Source organism: Arvicola amphibius, chromosome 11 (assembly GCF_903992535.2).
Source record: "Arvicola amphibius chromosome 11, mArvAmp1.2, whole genome shotgun sequence".
Classification (NCBI taxonomy): Eukaryota; Metazoa; Chordata; class Mammalia; order Rodentia; family Cricetidae; genus Arvicola; species Arvicola amphibius.
The window spans coordinates 113,004,219-113,025,303 of record NC_052057.2 but is presented as its reverse complement, the minus strand read 5'-3'; the positions used below and the strand labels follow the sequence as shown (position 1 = coordinate 113,025,303).

Sequence of the window (21,085 nt, the reverse complement as noted above, 5' to 3'; positions counted from 1 at the left end):
TCACCTGTGCTGAAAAGTCAATGAGCTTTGGGAGCAGCACCTTGCCACCTTCGTCACTCTTGAGGAAATCCAGCAAGCTGCCTGCAGACAGAGGAATGACAGACAGGTCAATGGAACTCAAACACATGAGTAGAGAAATTCCATCCAAGGGCTTGTGGCGGAGCTCAGGCAGAGTGTTTGCCCAGCGTGTTCAAGGCTCTGGGTAGAGTTCTTGCCAGTGCATCAACATCCCGCCGCTGCCTGATCAGCTTGTCCGGGACAGAAAGACAAGAAGTATGTCCTGTCCTTACAGATGGCCTGTCCCTTGCAGGCATCAGGCTAGGCTTGCTCTGTCCTGTTCCAACACAGGAAGGAGAGCCTGAGGCTCTGGGAGAGCTGATGTGTGAGGAACACATTAGCTTCCTAAGTCCAGTGCTGGCAGCAGCCTCTCCTACTTCCTTGGGTTTCATATCTGTGAGACCTCCTTTCCCTGAGAACTCCCAGCACCAGGCTCACGGGTAGCCTTGGTGTACTCACTTAACGCCAGGCCTTTGCAAAGTGGGCACCGTAGCTCTGTAGGAGTTCTTGTGAGTAAGGGGGTGTAAGCAAGAGGATATAAGGCAGACAGTGTGGGGCTTGGCAGATAGGAAACACTGCCCCACATCACCCATGACACGGAATCCCAGACTGACACTCGTTCTTCGACAAAGAAAGCACTGGAAGAGTGGTAGATGCTGAGTGCCCAGTAAGTGTTAGCTACTGTTACACTCCACACCCGTGTTTACGGTTCAAATAGCATTAGTTAATTCAGTAGTATTTCTGACCTCACAAAGCACCTAGCCTTGAATATGGTTTCTCAGTTACAGCAACCAAAGCCATATAGTTTTATTTATATTTTTAACAATATCCATGAGATGCAAAAGCAAAGCACAAAACTGAACACGTCCTCTTCTGAGGAATGCTTTTGAGTAAATGCTATTCTGAATAGCAATCATTAACAGAGAGTAAGTTTTAGAAAACGTAGTGGCCATACTTCTAATCTATTGGCTAATAGGACGTCCTGTCTATTAACATTAACTCAACGCTAAGTAAGAGTTCTTGTCGACCGTCAATGAGGACCTAGGTGTGATCGCCAGCATTGAAAGCAATCACTCACATACTGGCTCGGACAGCAAACTCTACTCTCTCCCATTATGCATGAGCAAGTGTTGATTTAGGATTGTGGCTCATGTTGATCTGCTCTCTTCATTCATTCTTCCAAAGATTTAAGAAAAAAAGGGGAGGAGTTTATTTCTACCAGAATGAAGGCAAAGAAAAAAATAATGAGTAAAAGCCATCCTGAAGAGGGCTAACAGAGAAAGAGAACCTAGAACCTCTTTAGGGCTTCCACAGCACGGGAAGTTAAAAACATTAACTAAATCAGTGCACTATCCGAGCTCTCCATGTGAGCCACAACCACAGACCCTGTGGATGTTTAACCATAACATTTTAAAATAACATGCAGAAATTTAAATAATGCTAAGTAGAAAAGAGAAGCAGTTTTAGAATTATGACTAAGTAAATAAGAAACATACTGTCCTCTGCCTATGCTTATGAAAATGCCCTTTCTATTACTTTCTGACTTCCAGTACCAAGCATGCTTCACAGTAAGACGGAATGTTCTCTGGACCCTTGAACACTTGGCTTTGGGGCCTGCCTCCTTTAGGGGTATGGACTTCGAAGGCTTCTCACCCTTGGCCATGAACTCGGTGATGATATAGATGGGCTCCTCCTTGGTGACCACGGCATAGAGCCGCACCAGCTTGTCGTGCTGTAAGGTCTTCATGAGGTTGGCCTCTTCCAGGAAGGCCTGCACAGACATGGTACCCGGCTTGAGGGTCTTTACGGCCACTTTTGTGCTGTTGTTGTAGTAACCTGGGCAGGCAGAAGAAAGCAGAGCCCGTCAAAAGGAGAGGTCAAACCCTGCCCTACCTAAATGCAGACTGAGGAAGGCACAGATGAGCAGGCCTGAGGAAGGCACACACTGAGGTAAAACCACGAAGGGACGATGGCTGGAGCGTGTGTGGGCCTTCTTTGTACTCTGTCCACAGAAGTCTAAAATTACCACAAAATCAAAAGAGTTTTTATGAAACAATAGTTGCAAGAATTCTATATGCATCTTACCACAAGGACTAGTATTTTCTTCCAGTTAATAAAATTTTATTCAAGGTAAAATAAACAAGAAAACCAAAACTTCATGATATGAGTAAGAACAAGAGAGTGCAAGGGGCAGTGTAAAAGAAACTATATCAGCACACGTACATTAAACCCTCGTTATTGCTAACGGAACAATTACAGACCATTTCATACAGTGAATACATAGACTTTTTTGTTTCTTTGTCTGTTTTTGGTTTTTAAGACACTACTTAGCCTTGGTTGGCCTCGGACTGGTGTTCTTCCTGCCCCCATCTCCTGGGTGCTGGGACTCGAGTGTGGGTCTCCATGCCTGGCTTACAACATCTTTACAATCAGGAAGAAGTGTAGGACTTATAAAAGCTGTTTATATACTTGCTTGGGTCAACTAAATGTTCCCCAAGGTTTTCAAAGGCCTGGGCTTGGGTGACAGAGACAGGAAGACTCTTAGAGCTCAGTGACCAGCGAGTCTAGACCAGTTTAAGGTGTAGCAATTCCTCCAGTTCAATAAATAATGCAGAGAGCAAATGAAGCTACCCAGTGTCAACATCTGGCCTTCACACACACACACACACACACACACACACACTCACTCACACACACACACGTGAACACACAAAGCGGGGGTGGGGGGAGAGAAAGAATATTCTCCACGGCTTATACTACTGACAAACCACGAGTATCTTGAATCTATAATTCCTACAAACCAGCTAAGTGGCCTAGCAGTAAAGGCATGGGCGCACATTTCCAAAAGGAGACATTCCAGTGACTCAGATGTACAAAAGAAACTCAACTGTATTAGTATCAGAGAAATGAAAAAGAAGCTATGAGGAGAAACCCGCCCTGTTGACCCAAGTTGAAAAGTACAATGATAACTGTAGATAAACGCTGGTGGTGGGGATGGGAACGCAGTGGCAGCTCCCTCAGGCCCTTTCCTGCGTTTTTCTTCTGAGCCCCACTGAACATCAGTGGCAAAGCTTCGTGATGACATTCCAAGAGGCCCACACAGGATGATAACAGTAGCGTCCTTCTGAGCAACCACACATGCCGTGCTGCACTGGGGTCATGCTGAAGGTACAAGTCCACTGTTCAAGAAAGTGTGCACTGTATATTTCTAGAGACAAGTGAAACTGGGACCCATTGACAGAATTAATAGAGCAAAGATTCATAAATAGTCTTCCCTATATAACCCATATGGGACCAGCCCACCTACACCATCCACAGGGGACTGGTCCAGCTACACCATCCATAAGGGACTGGTCCAGCTACACCATCCATAGGGGACTGGTCCACCTACATCATTCACAGGGGACTGGTCTACCTAAATCATCCATAGGGTGTTGGGACCAATTGGAGTCCTGGTCTTCAGCTGCTCTTCCCTGCTAGAGCCTTCTAATTGGAGTTACTAAAAGCTGTGCCTTCCCTAGAGGATCAGAGGATGGGATTTTCACCTGTTGGCCATTGACTGCTGGGTATTTAAGCCTCCATGGTGCTATTAAAGAAGGGCTTTGTACCAATGAGTGGAGGTCCGTGTGTCTGTCTGTCTCTGCGTGTGTTTTCTCAACCTCCAGCCCCTTGCCCAAAGCTCGCGAACTGGATTCTAGCGAATGGTGTGCAGCAATAGGGGACTGGTCTAACTATATCATCCATAGGGGACTGGTTCAACCATATTATCCACAGGGTATTGGCCTACCTACACCATCCACAGAGGACTGAGCCACCTATGCCATCCATAGGGGACTGAACCACCCACACTATCCATAGTGGACTGAGCCACATACACCATCCATAGGGGAATGAACCACATACACCATTCATAGGGGACTGGACCACATACACCATCCATAGGGGACTGAACCATTTACATCATCCACAGGGGACTGGTCTATCTACATCATTGATAGGGGACTGGTCCACATACATCATTCATAGGGTGTTGGCTTAGGACCCTGGAGTATACCAAAATCCAAGGATGCCTATCGGGCAAAAGGGCACAGTATTTGCATCTAACCTGTGCATGCTCTTACGGATACGTTTAATCACCTCTAGATAACTTGATAGTAAAATGCAAATGCTATGGGCATAGTTGTTAGACTGTATTGTTTATGTACAAAGAAAAGAATATGTACTTGTTCAGCGTAAGTGCAGCACCCTCCCCAAATATTTTCCATCCAAGATAGGTTGACTCCACAGACATGGAGGCCTGACTGCACCGTGTGACCCAAAACATCCATTTCTCCTAGAAAAATCCATGCATGCTTGCATCACAGAACCACAGAGCACAGTGTACACAGTAGTCACAACCCGGAGCAAACTCCGATTCTCACCAGTCAATGTTGATATGAATGGATAAAACTCTATAGGCTTTTCCTATACATACAAACAGCACTATATAGCAACAAAGATGCATGAAATGTTATGACATCCCTAAACACAGATGAATTAATTTAAAATGCCTAATAAAAGGGGTAAAACATAAGAGACTGCATTCAGCATGACCCATCTGTAAATGCAGACGAAGCTGGACTATATGCTGTACTCTACATAACAGTAGCCAGACTATGGGCCCCTAGCTCCACCTAGAAGGTCAGAACAGCAGCTGTCCCTGGAGCAGGCGAGGCTGTGATTGCGAAGGGACAAGAGGACTCTAGGGTCTGACAGTTTCCTCTGTGGGACTCTGTCATTACTCACGACTATCCCCACAGCAGCTTTTCTGAGGACTTGTTCACGCCACCTAGAATCAAAATTAAAGAACAAGCCCCCTCATCATCAAGAAAACAATGGAGCCTGGAAATGTTTACATCCTTTGAAACGATGAAAATCTGCTTCCAGAGGCAGGGCGAGAGTCATCAGGAAATGATGCGGCTGTTAAAGACACTGGAGATGCGGAGAAGGAATTTGGAATCAACAGTGAACAAACAGCTCCAGAAGAGCCTCAGATCCCCCAAAACCAATCATTTGAGGGTTCCATTAACCTAGCCACAGAAATTTGTGTTGCTGTCATCGATCGATTAAAAAAAAAAATCAGGTAATAAAGGACTTCTTGTGGAGTGACACTTTGTCACAGGCAAAGAAAACAACAGCTTGAGAAAGTTCCAGTTCTTGCCATGGCAGGCTTGCTGAAAGATACACATACCATGGGATGGTGAGGTGCTTAAAAAAAAAGTAGATTATTTGTTTGAGAAGTTGGCTGTGATAGGTTTTAACTAAGCTGCCTCTAAATAAAGATAAGAATGTATCAGGATGAGAGGTGGCTCTCCAGTTAGAGCACTGGCTGCTCTTGCAGAGGCCTGAGTTCAGCTCTCAGCACCCACATGGTCGCTCACAACCACCTATAACGCCAATTCCAGGGAACAGAAGCTTTTTTTTTTTATGGTATGCACATAGTGAACATACATACATGTAGGCAAACACTCATAAACAAAAAATAAAAGCAAATCAACCTTAAAAAGCAAACAACAACAAAACGGTTGGTGGTGGTGCACGTCTTTCACGCCAGCCCTCGGGAAGCAGAGGCAGGCGGATCTCAGTGATCTTCTGGTCTACAGAGTTCCTGGGCAACCAGGCCTACACAGAGAAACCCTGTCTCGAAACAACAACAACTCCCCCCCCCAATACAAAACAAAACAATACAAAGGCAGCTGGGTGGTGGTGGCACAGCCTTTGATCCCAGCATTTGAGAGGCAGAGGCAAGTAGATCTCTTCTGCGAGTTTGAAGCCACCTTGGTCTACAGAGTTTCAGGACAGCCAGGGCTACACAGAGACCCTGTCTCTAAAACCAAAGACTGTATATCAAGCAAAACTTCAAACAAAGCTTCCCCGAGACTGAGCTGTCAGTAGAGACCTCCTCCTTGTCTTCATCGTCCAGTTAGGTCTCTGGGAATATTAACAATACGCAATACGCAGAGGAAACGACACCAAGGCAGGAGCCACGAGGTCACACGAACACGAGGAAACAGCTTGAGGCAGAGACACCTCTCTCTTTCATCCCCACTGTGGTCTTCCTGCACAGGGCAGGTCACAGCTGACAACCTCTTCCTCGTGTTTCATACCCTTGTGAAAAACTAGCTCACACATTCCTTGAGGATTAAAAATTGAATTCAGGGAAGGTGATGGAGGTGAGGTGGGGAGGCGAGGGGGGCTAAATAGTTAGGAGCACGGGCTGCTCTTCCAGAGGACTTGGGTTCCGTTCTCAGCGTTCACACAGACGCTTGCAATCCTCTGCAGCTCCTGTTCTGGGGATCTGACATTCTCTTCTGATCTCCCTACATACCAGGCACACTCATAAACATTCATACACGTAAACAACAAAAAATAAACCTTAAAGCAACAACAACAACAATAACCAAAACGAAACCCAAACAACTAAATCCGGGCTTTACAGTCAGCCTAGCAGCGCACACAGGAGTGAGGCAGCCCCGCCCCACCCTGACTGCTGCCTAGTCAGTGCCACTAGCTTGATACCCGCTGCTCATTTTCTTTTGGCTTTGCTCCCAGAGCCCCCTGCTGAAGTTCAGCAGGATGAAATCTGCCAGGAGCCAGAGAGATCCCTGACCAGCAGCCAAACTCGGACTTATGCTCAAGTTTTCTGTTTCTGTTCTTCCACCACTTCCTTTTCCTTCCCACTCCCTCCCAGCTGTGGAAGCAAAACTTAAAACAAGTAGGCTCCCTGGTGGCTCCTAGCACCCCGGACAACTAGGAGAGAGATTGCTACGAGTTCAAGGTCAGCCTGGGCTCCTAGCGACTTCTGGACAAGCCAAGGATGCGTAGCAAAACTCTGTCTCACAGACGAATGAGTGAGTGAATGAATGAATGAATGAATGAATGAATAAATGGAACTATTGATGCCACTATCTCAGTAGTGATATTTTACTAGAATTCTGTGAGATGTTACTATGGGAGTGGAAAGTGGTACCTGGAAGCACACTGTATTGTCAGCTTTGTTGAAAGAGAACTCACAAGGTCACACTATTTGTCCATTTCAAGCATACAATACATTATAGTTCGGCTGTTGTTATGATAAACAATTTGAAACACTCCCATTAAGCCCTACGGAGATCACATAGTCTTTCAATCTGGCACTAATTTCAGTCTTGGTAGCTTTGCCTGTTCTGGTGCCCCTGTGACCAGCTCCTTCCAAGGCATCCATGCCATGGTGTGCACCAGCTCTTCATTCCCGTTATCACCAGTTTCTACTCTAGAGATATAACAAGTTTTGCTTATACATTAATTTCTTGGTGAAAATTCAGGTTGCTTATATTTTCATTTTTGAGACAGTTTTGCCTTGTAGCCCAGACTGGCCTCAAAGTTAAAGTCCTCTGCTTCCTTCTCATGACTGCGGGGATTCTAGACCACTTGCCCAAACACTGTTTCCTTTCTTCCCTTCCTCCCTCCCTCCCTCCCTCCCTCCCTCCCTCTCTCCCTCCCTCCCTTCCTCCCTCCCTCCCTCCCTCCCTTTTCCCCTTCTTATCCTTCCTTCCTTTCATTTTAAATTGAACTTGTTTCTTAAGTATATTGCTATTTTACTTTGGCATTTTTTTAAATTTTATTTTATGAGTCTGAGTCTTTTTCCTGTATGCCTATCTGCACACGATTGTTTGGTGCCCAAGGAGGCCAGTAGAAGGCATCAGATCCTCTGGAACTGGAGCTCCTGACAGCTGAGAGCTGCTGTGTGATGCTAGGGATTAAATCCCAGTCCTCTAGAAGAGCAGACAATGACCTCTACCCTCGGAGCCATCTCTGCAGCCCCATCTGTGTTCTTTCTTATAGTCACACATGTATGCCAATGGCCTTTAAAAATGTCGAAAAACGGTCGGGCGGTGGTGGCGCACGCCTTTAATCCCAGCACTCGGGAGGCAGAGGCAGGCGGATCTCTGTGAGTTCGAGACCAGCCTGGTCTACAAGAGCTAGCTCCAGGACAGGCTCTAAAGCTGCAGAGAAACCCTGTCTCGAAAAACCAAAAAAAAAAAAAAATGTCAAAAAACAAAAAAGAAATACACCCTAGTAATTCTGTCCTCTATAGTTTTTTTTCCCAGTGCTGTAGGATTGCATGTATAGCATCATGAGGTATGTAATACTTTCCTGCATTGCTTCTCTCAATCAGGACACAGTCCTGCTGGACAGGGTCTGTTACAACCCGACTTCTGGCAGCTCATCCTGACAATCTCTTTTAAAGGATTCGATAATGTTTTTTGAGACAGGGTCATGCTATGTGTCACCAGCCTAGAAATCACTATGTAGACCAGATCAGGCTTGAACTCATAGAGATCTGCCTGCTTCTGCCTCTGAGGGGCTGGGATTAATGGAGTGGGCCACCACACCTGCCAATTAAAGAGGAAACTGGACCAGACCTGAGTGCGCGTTTCTCTAGCTAAGATACAGAAATGCCCAGTGCGCGCGTGAGAAGACGCTCAGCATTGCTCATCTACAGGGAAATGCAAATCAAAACCACAGGCCTCCCCTCCCTTAGAACACTACCACAGGAACCTATCAAACCTCCCGGAACAAAAGACAGCTAGCAACGGATGGACATTTGGGATCTGGACCCTGGCACACTGTCAGTGGGGATGTAAATCGATGCCACTTTAAGGTTTCCAAAGTATGGAAATTTGTTAAAACTTTACAAGTCAGGGCATCATAGATGCCACCAGCTGGGGGCTAAAGAGACGGCTCACGGTTAAGCTTACCTGCTGCTTCTTCAGAGGATCTGAGTTCGGTTCCTCAGCGCCCACATTGGATGGGTCACTACCACCTGTAACTCCAGCTCCAGAGGCTGACACCCTCTCCTCCCTCCACAGGCAGCCACATGTGTGTACATAGCCTTCCACCGCGGTCACGCATGCATATACATAAATAAAATACCAATCTTCAAACAAACAAACAAACAAACAAACAAACAAACAAACGAGATCCGGCAGTTGCATCCCTGAAGGTGACATCACGCTGGATCACAGCATCATTGTCTACTGTAGGCAAAGCATGGGAACAAGCCCAAGTGCCACTGGCGGGGGAATCACCAGCTGTGGTGTATGCATTCAAGGGCAGGGTAGAAACGTGACTCGAAGCAAGCCAGCTCTCGTCAGGCCTGACACCTGTGCTACCTCGTAGGCATCGCAGCAACCACGACAGCCTTTTAGATAGTATGAATCGAAATGTAAGCCCCAAACACACAATCCACCTAAGCCACGAATTGGATCTGAGAGTATTCAGTTTGCCAGTGGGTGTGGCATCTAGTTCTATGCCTCGATTCTTTTGTTGTTGTTTTGGTTTGGTTTTTTTGTTCCACAGTTGAACCTGAGGAGGATGGAAGGAAACTCCAAACTTTGGGGAGAATGAGCCCAGTCCAGGAAAAGCACGGCAGCTGAACTGCCCTACAGATGTCAATCCCTCAGCCAGCAAATACGCACAGGAAAACCGAACTGCATTCCTTTCACATTGGTTTTAAGGTTAAAACTGAGAAAGTCTATGAAAATACAGTTTTTAGATTATGTATGTCTGTGAGAGGTCACTGCAGCTGGTCCTAGTCTTGCTGCTGTTCTCTTTGATTTTAAGGGAACCCATCAAATAATTCTGTGGGGACTCATGACTCTATTTTGTAATGAATATGTAATCTGCCAGTAGATGTTTTCAAACTGTATGAAAGAACCCTTCCTTAAATGGCTTTAGTGCAACCTGACAATACCAAGAACACAGCATTGTATGATGCTTGGGTGCCACACACAACGGATAGGTGAGCCACACTACAGGACACCTGGGAACAAATTCAAATCTAGGGGCATGCTACAAGACAATGGCCCTGTGTTTTTATAGGATGAAGCTAAGATACAGGGATTTTCCATAGTAAGGGAGTTGAAGATGTATTAAGTGCAATAATGTGTTCCCAGGCTTTGGAAAACCATCAAAAGGACGCTGGTGCATCTGTAGGGGGCGTAGACAGCTGCCGGTGCCAAGGTTAGGAGCAAAGAGTCAGCACAGGCGAGTACTCTAAGTGTGTGTCAACAACAAAATGTACGCATGCATTCACACACGAGAGCACACATGTATTCACACACGAGAGCAAACAGTGAAGAATTAGCGTGAGTATTACACAGCGTACATTCTTGTCCTGTTCTGTGACTCTAGAAAGACAAATACATACAAACACCTCAGGCAGGAAAAAGGAAGATGGCAAGACTTTTTAAAAATTGGTTTTGTAGGTTCTAAAAACAGTTCAAAATAGAGTAACCTGGCCGGGCGGTGGTGGCGCACGCCTTTAATCCCAGCACTCGGGAGGCAGAGGCAGGCGGATCTCTGTGAGTTCGAGACCAGCCTGGTCTACAAGAGCTAGTTCCAGGACAGGCTCCAAAGCCACAGAGAAACCCTGTCTCGAAAAACCAAAAAAAAAAAAAAAAACCAAAAAAAAAAAAAAAAAATAGAGTAACCTGTAAATAGCCCTAGTAAATAAGAGAAATGAAATGTGTTCATATGATATTTTGTATATTAATGTTCTTACCAGCAGTGTACCAACAGTAAACAGGGGTGTGGATGGGTGTAATGGCTGTTGTTGGGGTGATGAAAATGCGTGCAGCTAGCCTGAAGCGGATCATGCCCTAGGTGATTGACAACTGCTGAATCGCTCTGCTAGCAGCGTTAACTTTGTTAGCGAAGGTCATGTTACTTTCTTTAAAGAGGAGGAAACAGAGCTGGTATCGCAACACAGGCAGCCGGGGTAACAGACTGAGCTTAGAGCGAACAATCAGGCCCAGTGTCAAAGGTTCTGAGACAGCCAACGAGGAAGGCAGAGAGCGCGACGTGACTGTAGTTTGCTGGAGCTGTGTAAATATTCCGAGTTCAGACTTACACTGCAGTATCAATTAATTGCAGCTGGGTCAGTATTTGCATATTGAGGACTTCTGCCGTGAGAGTGCCATTAGGCCAAAGTACACAGCTGAGAAAGCAGGGCCTGGGAAAACCCCACATTCCTTCCGGGTCCCCATGCCACACTTTGTAGCTGCTGCAGGCTGGGCTCCTCCATTACTGTCACCAGGGCTGTGGCATGTTCAAAGGTTAGCCGCCCCTGCTACCTAGAAATTGATTTTCTTTTCATCCACACAAAGTTGGCACAGAATGATGCAGACGTGTGACCTCCCATGCTATCCTGGCCAAGACAAAAATCCTTATTTTTTTTAAAGAACCAAAAGAAAAAATGTGATATTTAGAAACTCTAAAAAAATGTATTTTATGACAAATAAATTTATACTCCATGAAAACTTGAGAAAAATAGTCAAGAAGAATTCCCTGGGGATAGAGAGACAGCTCATAGTTAATGTCCCTTACTGCTCTTGCAGAGGACCTGGGTTCAAATCCCAGCACCCACATGGAGGCTCACAACCCTCTGTGACTCCAGTACCAGGGAATCCCATGCCCGCTTCTGGCCTCCGGTGGGTGCTAGGCATAAAAATTGTGCACATATACATATACAGGCAAAACATGCATGCATATAAAATAAGATTTAAATTAAAAATAAATAAAAAGAATTCGCCAGAAAGCCTCTGCTCAAATCTCGATGCACATCCTCCTGGTCTGAGAGGCAAATTCTGGACTCTAAGGAAGGACACATTGATGGTGGGACTTTGGGCGTCTTTCGTTGGTGACCTCTCACATTGAATAAATTGGGGGCTTCCTGTTAAGCGAGCGGGTCCTAAGCCTGAGTGTAGCCCAGACTATAAGGATGACAGACTGATGGAGGAAAAGAGACCATCTGGGTAAGACCAATGCTCCTATCCTGGAAAAAATCAAAGGAATGACCAAAACAGACAGATCCTGTAGGCCGGAATTTGTCTTGAGACTGACAGAAAAGCAGGAAATGACGTTTCTGAGCGGCACACTGCCTGGCTCAGTGGCCGGCGGAGGCTTGAGCCCTTTGCCACCCTCTCCGGAGTGGGGACACTGGCTGAACACTCACCCATCCAGACTTCTCCAAACTGTCCCGCACCGAGCTTTTTCACCAACTTAATGGACTCCCGGGGGATCTCCCAGGCATCTTTATCCCACGGCTTCTGCGGTTTGGGGCTGATGCATGCCTTCTCCAACCTTCTGCACAGACCGTCGGACTGCTCTGCATCGAAAGGAGGAACACACGTCAGGGGACGCGTGCAGGGCTGGTGAGACGGCTCCGTCGGTCACACAGCTGCCAAGTCTAATGACCTAGATTTAAACTTGGATTCCCCAGCACATACACAGTAAACAAATGTAAGCAGAAGAAGAAGGAATAAGAGAAAGAAAAAAGAAAGAAAGAAGAAGGAAAGGAAGGAAGAAACATAAACAATATAGTATGTAGCCATGGCAGATAGATGGGTGTGCCAAAGTTCCCTTAAATTCCAAAATCCAGATTCTCAAGTGCCTTATATAAAGTAATGCATGTGCATACCTTATTTTAAATCATCTTTGTATTGCTTATATTACCAAATGCAATGTAAGCACCGTGTTGTAACCCTGTGTTGTTCAGAGAGTGCTAACAAGACACGCTGCGTGCAGAGAAGCCTGACGGGCTGAATCTGTAATGCAGAACCTGTACAGCGCATTCTTTCTCTTTTAGAAGTGCCGGTACAGGAAGCCTCGAATAGGCTGTTATTCTCAAAATGTCAAATGCAACACCAAATAAGATACTGATGGGGGTAACTTTAGAATAATCACAGCTTTCAAAACGACTAGAAGACACTTTGAAACATTTTTCATCAACACTGCCACCATAGAGAAACAAAAGCAACAAAGACAGCAATGGACCGTTGCCCAAAAATGTATTCCGGTTCCTGAGTCCTCATAAGCTCAGTGGCCCACGGGCAGGAAGGTAGCTATGTTACCTGCACTCCAGAACAGGGCCACAGTACTGCAAACCCCCAACACCTCAGCCAGAAGCCAAAGTGTATTGGAGGAAAGAGGGCGGAAGGATTCCATAAGCCCCACCCCTTGCTCTCTCCGTAATGCCTTTGCTCCATGTTTCTGGGCCTCGACTAAGCCTCGAGGAGCTTTCTCATAAAGCAACAGAAAGAGCAGGCAACAGAAAGCAGCCACAGCAGCTCCCGCATCTGATATCAATCACAACAAAGATACCCAAGGCCACAGAGGTGAGCTTCAGAAGACTAGAAACCAGTATTGGGCACGAGGCAAACTTGCTACTTTAAACATCCCTCAGCGCTTGGCTGTGCGCTCTTACCATGGTCACACACCCCTTTTACATACACGCAGTACACTCCGTGACAGAGCCGCGTCTCTCCTACTTTAAACGTTTGCGCACATTAAGATTAGGCATTGTGCAGAAATAAAATAGACTTTCCTCCCCACGAAGGGGGAGCGCTGGATGTCAAATAGCTCACACCTGGGAAGAAGGCCACACAGGGGCCATCACAGGGACCTCTCGCTCTGGGTGTAGTGACGGCCCCACTTACAGTGCTCAACCCAATGGTGTCCTCTCTATCCAGGAAGAACGTGTGCCTACACAACCAACCTGTGTCCACCTCCAGCCTAGCGCTCGGTGGCTTGCCACCATGTAGGTTATAAAACCGGCAGACTTTGTCCAGCTGTAGGGAAATTTAAGTGACTGAGCCAATTTACTGAGGGCGACATTAAGCTGGGGTGTTCCGAAAACAAAGGAAAATGAGATGCATTTCCAGCTTATAATATTTCAGCTCACGATAGATAGGCTTATGAGAACGCGTGCTCGCCAGAAGTCAAGGAGTAACGACATACTAAGTTAGAACGACCTGTAGGGCATCATCCACCATTAAAGAAAAGCTTTCATACAAATAGCGTTGGCCCCTCGATATCAATCATTGTAAAAACAATCTTCCTCTCGCAGCCTTCGGTGTGTACTTACTTTGGTAATGCTTAATCATGTCACTGATGCAGGGAAACGTGATCCGTGGGGAGATGTAATAGCCCCCATTGTCCAGACTTCTAATTTTGTAGTGCTTGATAACATCGCCATGCACAGGGTCGTAATCTCTGACCGACAGAGAGAAGCTGCCTGTGGGGAAAAGTGAGGAGGGGGGGTCTACGTTACACCACACTGTGGAACATTTTTACCGTACAGCGTACAATAAAAACTAGGTATGTTTATAACGTGTCATAGAAAGCCCTGCCGCCAGGTGTTGCGATAGTTTAATCCAAGCACGTGGGAGCCGGAAGCAGGTGAACCTCGGCCAGTTCCGGGCTGGCCAAGGCTGCGCAGCGAGACTGACTTGATAAATGACAATAGCGTTTGTTTGCTATACTAGGAGTCAGCACGCCATTTCCTTCTTCGCCGTAGTATTCTGGAATCACTTAGATGAATAGAAAAGTTGTTCTGAGTTTCCTCTTGACATTCAGGATTCACTTTCATAACAACACGGCAAACCAGGAAGTGTGCCGTGACCTGGCCTTTGACCTGGCCATAATTATGGCTGCGTTTCATTTATTAACATTTATCGCTTGAGTTTATTATTTGTTATCAAAACGTGAAATTTTCACTTTGGAAGGGTTTGGGCAAAGGCTAGGCAGGGAAAAAAACTTCATGTACTCTCTCTCTCTCTCTTTCTCTCTTAAACACACACGAATAATAATAACAATAATAATATATTTAAAATTAATAACATCTAAGTGGCTCAGGCCTTTAATCCCGGCACTCGGGAGGCAGAGGCAAGGGCTCTCTGAGCTTGAGGTCACCTGATCCACATACTGATTTGCAGGCAAGCCAGGGGCTACATAGAGAGGCTCTGCCTCAAAACAGAACCAAACCAAACCAAACCAGCCGTCTTATACCAGAACCTACTATATTCTTCATTTTATTCATCTTGGAATGGTTTTTAAAGCGATTCCCTGGGCTAGGGCTGTAGCTCAGGAGTAGCACGCTTACCTAGCATGCACAACACCCTAGGCCTCCATTCCAGGAAGAGTCCCTGAGTTCCTATGCAGTCTTCTTCAAGGACTTCCTCCACTCGCCTACCTTTTAAAGTCTCGCTTTCTCTGATAAGAAAAGCCCCCGCACTGTTCCCTGGTGCCAGAAGCTGCCGTTCTGCATCCTTCCTGGTTATGTCCTTGAAGAACCACCTGTGGAGATATTTTCACATTTCATAGGTGTTGTGGCGGGGAGGGAAAAAAGATGGTGAGCGGGTAAACAAGCAATGCAATTTGCAGCGTTCAGAAACACCAGGGTGGCCGTGTGCCAGGACTCACTCTTCCGTCTCTAAGGTGTTGACCTTGGCCACGTAGTTGCTGGGGATGAAGCCTTCTCTCTTTGTGGAAAGGGACTTGGCTTTCCACCACTCCCCATGCCTGGAACAGAAACAGAAGCCATGAGCTGCGACGGCAATTGTCCTAATGGTGTTTGTTTCTCAGAGTGAGGGCAAGCAGAAGCAACCCAGAATCCAAGGGGGAAATGTTTTCCTTCTCATATCAATATTTAGTGACAGAAACAAACAAACAAAAACAAACAAACAAAAAAGCATCCTTGCAACTTAAGGGTGACTTGATAGATTCAGTGCTGCATAGGAAAGGGTTGGAAAAATGGCCCACTGTGTAGAAAGCAAACAGTCTCATTTCTCCACATGGCTAAGGTGTGTTTTGAAGGACTCTTGTAGCAATTGGAGTCAAGGGAATAATGACTTAGAATTTGTGTATTATAAACTTGTTTGTAAAAACATCCCTTTTCCCCAGAGATAGGTGTCATGAATTAAAAAAAATAAAAATAAAAAAATAAACCCAAACCAAACCAGGGTAAGTAGGCCTCGTCACCGTTACACTGTGTGATATTACACTAACCCAGAGGGCAGCAGAGAGGTGAAGGAGGAAGGGCCAGGCCCGGAAGCAGCCCTTGAGCTAGAGAAAGGGGTGTGGGGTGGAATTGGTCCCTGGAAACCTCCCTGTTCCTCTCCAAATGCCCCTACACAGACCAGGCCCCTGTCTGTGAGGAAAAGGCGATCCTAACCAACTGTGAGCTGTACCTGTGAACTGTTTATCCACACAGGTAGCCTGTGCCTCCTCCACCTTCAAATTCAGCCAGCTGTACCCTGAACTTATATAGATGGAGCTTTGAGGCTGAATGCTTTTATTTCTCCACGCAGGGGTATTGAACCTAGGGCCTTGCACACGCTAGGCAAACTTTTATGTCTATGATTTCTTCTTCTCTGTTTAAGTACAACATAAGGCTGTTTTCATAGCAATCACAACCACACGGTGGGAGACATGAGGCATCATCCAGAGGTTGTTTGATATACTGGGGGAGGGGTAGTAGGGGATGAGCTCTCCTGGCAGTGGACAGCTGCCTGGCAGGGGAGAACAGGTCTTCGGGGATGTGGCCACTGGTACACGGTCCCACACTCATGCACATGTGGGCAGCACTGATGGATTTACTTGCTATGAGAAGGAAAGGAGGAGGATGTGAGGCTGAAAGGGGTGTTCATGTGGGATGCAGGGGATACCGGAGGAAGTGAGGGGGTGAATATGATCATGTTTATTGTATATGTGCATGGAATTCTCGAAGAATAAATATTTTAAAATAAAGTATGTGGAGGGTGTGCTATTTTTGTGTCGAAGACAAGAACACATGGGCTTTTAGTATACACCAGTGGTCCTGGAACCCATTCCTGACAGACGCTCAGAGACAACTGTGTACACACACACACACACACACACACATGCATGCACACCATGCTCACCACAATCCTGTGGTGTCATGCCCACTTCAAAAGCTAAAAGGAACAGACTGAGTGACTTTTCAAGGTCATGCAAACATCAGAAGGAAGGGCCACATTTACACACAAGTTCATGCTGAAGCTCTGGCACAGCCCTCTGGAACCTTCCGTGAGGCAGCCTCCCTTCTTCCCCCCACTTTGGCAGATCGGGGTCAGGGCACTGCTTCATGCAAATTCAGTGCAAGAAGGAAGTTAGAGTAAGTGCTCAGAGTTCCTTGTTCTCCCTCCTCACTGCCCTGTGCCCTGTGGCCTGACCAGAGTCAGGCATGTGTGAGTCAACACACATAGGTCAAGGAAACAAAACATCCAAGCAGCTTCAGGGCAGAAGTGCCGCAGCTGAGCAGGGCTTTCCAGCATGGCTGTGGCTATGGCACCACGTCCTTAGCAAACCCTTGGAAATCACACCAACCAGCCCGCGAGCCCTGTCTAAATCCAAGCAATAGAATAAAGAAAAATGGCCTTTTAAGTTTGTGTGTGCATTCAAGAATGTACAGGTGCACTGTACAGCACACATCACATGTGTACATGTGTGTACATGCCAGAGGATAGCCTCAGCTGTCATTCTTCAGATGCTGCCAATCTTGTTTTTAAGAGGCAGTCTCTCATGGGCCTGGAACTTGCCAGTATTTTAGACTGGCTGGCCAGAGAGACCTCAGGGATTCACCTGTTTCTACTTCCCCAGTGCTGTGCCAACATACCCAGCCTTTTCTTTTTCAAAGGTGGGTCCTGGGCACTAACTCGGGTTACGACTGAGTTATCTCCCAAACTCCACAGTGGCCATCTTAAGTAGCATGCCATACAGAACCACACTTCTTAGGTAGTGCATTGGTGAAGAAACTAACGTCTGTCCTAGTTGGGAGAAACGACAGAGGTGCCCACAGCCACACTTGAAAGGGACGTTCCTTTTGCTCTGTTCCTGCCACCTAAGGAAAGTGAAAGAGCCTTCTACAAGAGCTGTGGCCAAGACGCTGCCAGGGCCTGAACACACTTACTCTTCCAGAACCTTCATCTTTTCTCCTTTCTTGAAGGACAAGTCATCTGGGTGGATGCCATCGTAAGGGTACAAGGCTACCACAATGTCCCCTTGCTCCTCTGGATCTAAGAACAAAAGATATAAGCAAAGCCCTTTCAGAACCTATCAGCATAAACATGCAGGAAGAGAGGAAATGATGGAGAGAAGGGCCACGGTACAAGGCTGTGTGCTTCCCAACTACAATAACACGAACTGCAGACTGTATGCACCAAACCGAGGGAGCTACTTTAATTCCCAAACTATGTTTAGGAAAGGATGTACCTCTGACAATGACAGCACCGTCAGGGTCCCCAAAAGTGGAATCTACTCTAGTATCCATCAGTGTGATGAACAAAATGTGACCCGTACATACAATAAAATAATATTCAATTAAAAAGAATTGAAGCTCTGACACACAATATATCATAGATGAACCTTGAAGACTTTACGTTAAGTTAAATGAGCCAGCCACAAGATGACAAAGGCTGTATATTTCCAACCACGTGGGCTACCTAGAGCAATCAAATTCATAGGGACAGAAAGCATAAGGGCAGCTGCCTGCAGCAGAAGGGAGAGGAGAACCCTGAGTGTTTAATGATAGAGTTCCACTGCGGATCATGGAACCCTTCTCTGATGGATGCAGGTGTGAGGTGCGCACAGCAGTGCGGATTTCCCGCCTCTGAACTCTACATTTAAAAAACAGTCGAAGGAGGGATATGTTTATATACATATATTTCCCACAACAGCGAACTAAACACTAATTATATTGTTAAGAAAACATACCTTTCGTTTGAAACCTTTGTCCTGGTAAAAGTTGAGATTCTGAAACCTACGAAAGAGTATTTGTTAGGGACAAAAAGTCACGTTCAGCCTTCTCTTCTCACATGCGTGTTGTCTATCATTTTCTAATGGCGACCAGTGAGGCTCAGATTTGCAGTTGCGAAGAAGGAAAGAAGAGCTAAACAGACAGATCTTACGGGGTGATGCCGTTGCCAGCAAGGCTCAGAGCAAGGCTCCCATCCTCTGTAGGGCCCTACCTACACAGTCATTTTCAGGGCTTTTTCTGGACATGTAGTCCTTGGGGGGCAACAGACCAAGTGGGTAGGGCTTCACAAGATGGGATTAGATGCCAGCCTGCCATGATTCTTTCTCTTGTTTTCAACAGAACTCTAATATTTAAGGTGGCAGTTTTCCCCGTGCGTGGCCTGTTTCTAGACTTACAGCCCCTCTGCAGAAGGCGAAGAAGAATTCCTTAAACTCACTGCTGGGTGAGGTCTGGGTAAAATGTACCACTTTCTGCCTAGAAAGAATTAAAGGCTGGAGGCGCAGTAGCCATGGAAACCAAACAGTAGGTAGGGCCAGCGCAGCAAAACATCACAGTGACAACTTTGAGACATTGTCACCGGCTATCTCCATGTTTCCTGAACTTATTTAAACATCTGATCAGGCCCTGTCATTAACAGATAAACAGAAGCCCAACGGAGTCAGGCTTTCTTGTGTGACCCTGACTCTGTCTGGGGGTCAGGGGCATCTCCAGTTATGACAGCAGCAAGTTGCATGGCCAGGCAGATCCTGGTAGCACAGAGGACGGGTGCAGTCTCTTCTAATCCAAACCCTTTTCAACAAGAGCATTGCTGGGGGTGTGTATGGGCTCCTGACAGGGCCTGAACTTCAGCCATCTCCTCTGCTTTACCTCGAGAGTCATTTCAGGGAACAGGACCAAAAGGTTTATAGGGAAATAGAAATTTCTCTGAGAGCGAGCCCGTAAAATCTCCACCTCACTGAGGGAAGGACTGGAGTTGTAGGAAATCAGGGCCCATATTAACATTCAAGACTTAAAGACGTTCTAGACTGCCGTTTTAATCATTCAGATTTGCATAATTAAGAATCACAGTCTATTTGGTATGATTTAGGGGAAGCAATTAGTTGAAAAATTAAATAATCCGAAAGCAGCAAGCTGATCTGCAAATGCCAGAGAGGTTAGTTTAAAAAGACACTAAAGCCCATCTTCATGCGAGACCTGCTGGCTGCCTAGGCTGGCCCTGAACTGTAAGGGACTAACCGACCCTCCTAGAGACAGGGAATATAGGTCATGCTAGCTCATCCAGCCCATTCTGGACCACTTTTGTAAGACCAAAGCACATACGTGTGACCCCGTGACCTCACTCCAGAACAGAGTTTCTTTCTCTTTTTTTAAAAAAATATTTATTTATTTTATTATTAGGTATACAACATTCTGTCTGTATGTCTGCAGGCCAGAAGAGGGAACCAGACCTCATTACAGATGGTTGTGAGCCACCATGTGGTTGCTGGGAATTGAACTCAGAACCTTTGGAAGAGCAGGCAATGCTCTTAACCACTGAGCCATCTCTCCAGCCCCCAGAGTTTCTCTTAATAGGTTTTCTCATCAATAGATTTTCCGTGAGTGTTATTGGCTTCACATCAGTTCCTCCTTCTCCTCCTTTCGGAGCTCTTTATAATCAATGGGGTACGTGTATTTTTTCACATGGCAAAGGCTGAGAGCCCTACTTAGGGTTATAGAACGAGACCAAACTAGGAGCTTTGGGAGATCATCTGTGGCCACAGAAGACCTGAACTTAAAGTTTTCTGGTAAGTGTTAGGGAATTGAAAGATTTTAAACATGTTCACTATTTATTTCCAACTGATTTGTAAACTTTTTTACACAGAATATTTGTTTTTTTAACTACTCTTTCTTGATTTCCTAAATAAAAACACCTGAACAAATAAACATAACAAACAGACCAAAACAAAACAAAACCCTTGGGTTTTAAAGCACATAAAATCAATAAAAATCAATCACAAAATTATAAAATCAAATAATTAGCATTTGTTAAGGGAAAGAAATAGAACCTTTAATAAGAACTTTGAATTCTACAAGAAAACTACCATGATGTCAGTGCCTTTTACTTTTCTATTAATCGCATTTATTTAAGAATATAACCCTATATCATCTATACCTATGAAGTGTTTTTAAGTTGTATATTGATAGACATTCACCAACACCAAATTACTAATGTTTTAAATAATCTTATACATTTTATGTGGATACATTTCCTATACTATAATTTTTTCTATATCTTCTCAAGTTATTTCCTTTTCAAGTTTTTTTATTTATTTTTATGAGTTTAGGTATTTTGCCTTCACCAGTATCTGTGTACCATGTGCAGGCCTGGCGCTGGCAGAGGCCAGGACA

At 45.6% G+C, this 21,085-nt stretch overlaps 1 protein-coding gene across 2 annotated transcripts in view; it reads right to left on the bottom strand.

The window, feature by feature from the left end:
- The window catches only part of Lyn (LYN proto-oncogene, Src family tyrosine kinase), a 104,687-nt gene that overhangs the window by 30,401 nt on the left and 53,201 nt on the right, over positions 1-21,085 (bottom strand). For both annotated transcript variants that reach the window (XM_038347242.2, XM_038347241.2), the window contains exons 3-10: positions 18,655-18,700; positions 17,852-17,957; positions 15,343-15,441; positions 15,113-15,216; positions 14,006-14,155; positions 12,095-12,247; positions 1,711-1,893; positions 5-81 (exon numbers count right to left, since the gene is read on the bottom strand). In XM_038347242.2, coding sequence (XP_038203170.1) covers positions 5-81; positions 1,711-1,893; positions 12,095-12,247; positions 14,006-14,155; positions 15,113-15,216; positions 15,343-15,441; positions 17,852-17,957; positions 18,655-18,700 — 918 coding nt within the window. The remainder of the gene's footprint in view (positions 1-4; positions 82-1,710; positions 1,894-12,094; positions 12,248-14,005; positions 14,156-15,112; positions 15,217-15,342; positions 15,442-17,851; positions 17,958-18,654; positions 18,701-21,085) is intronic.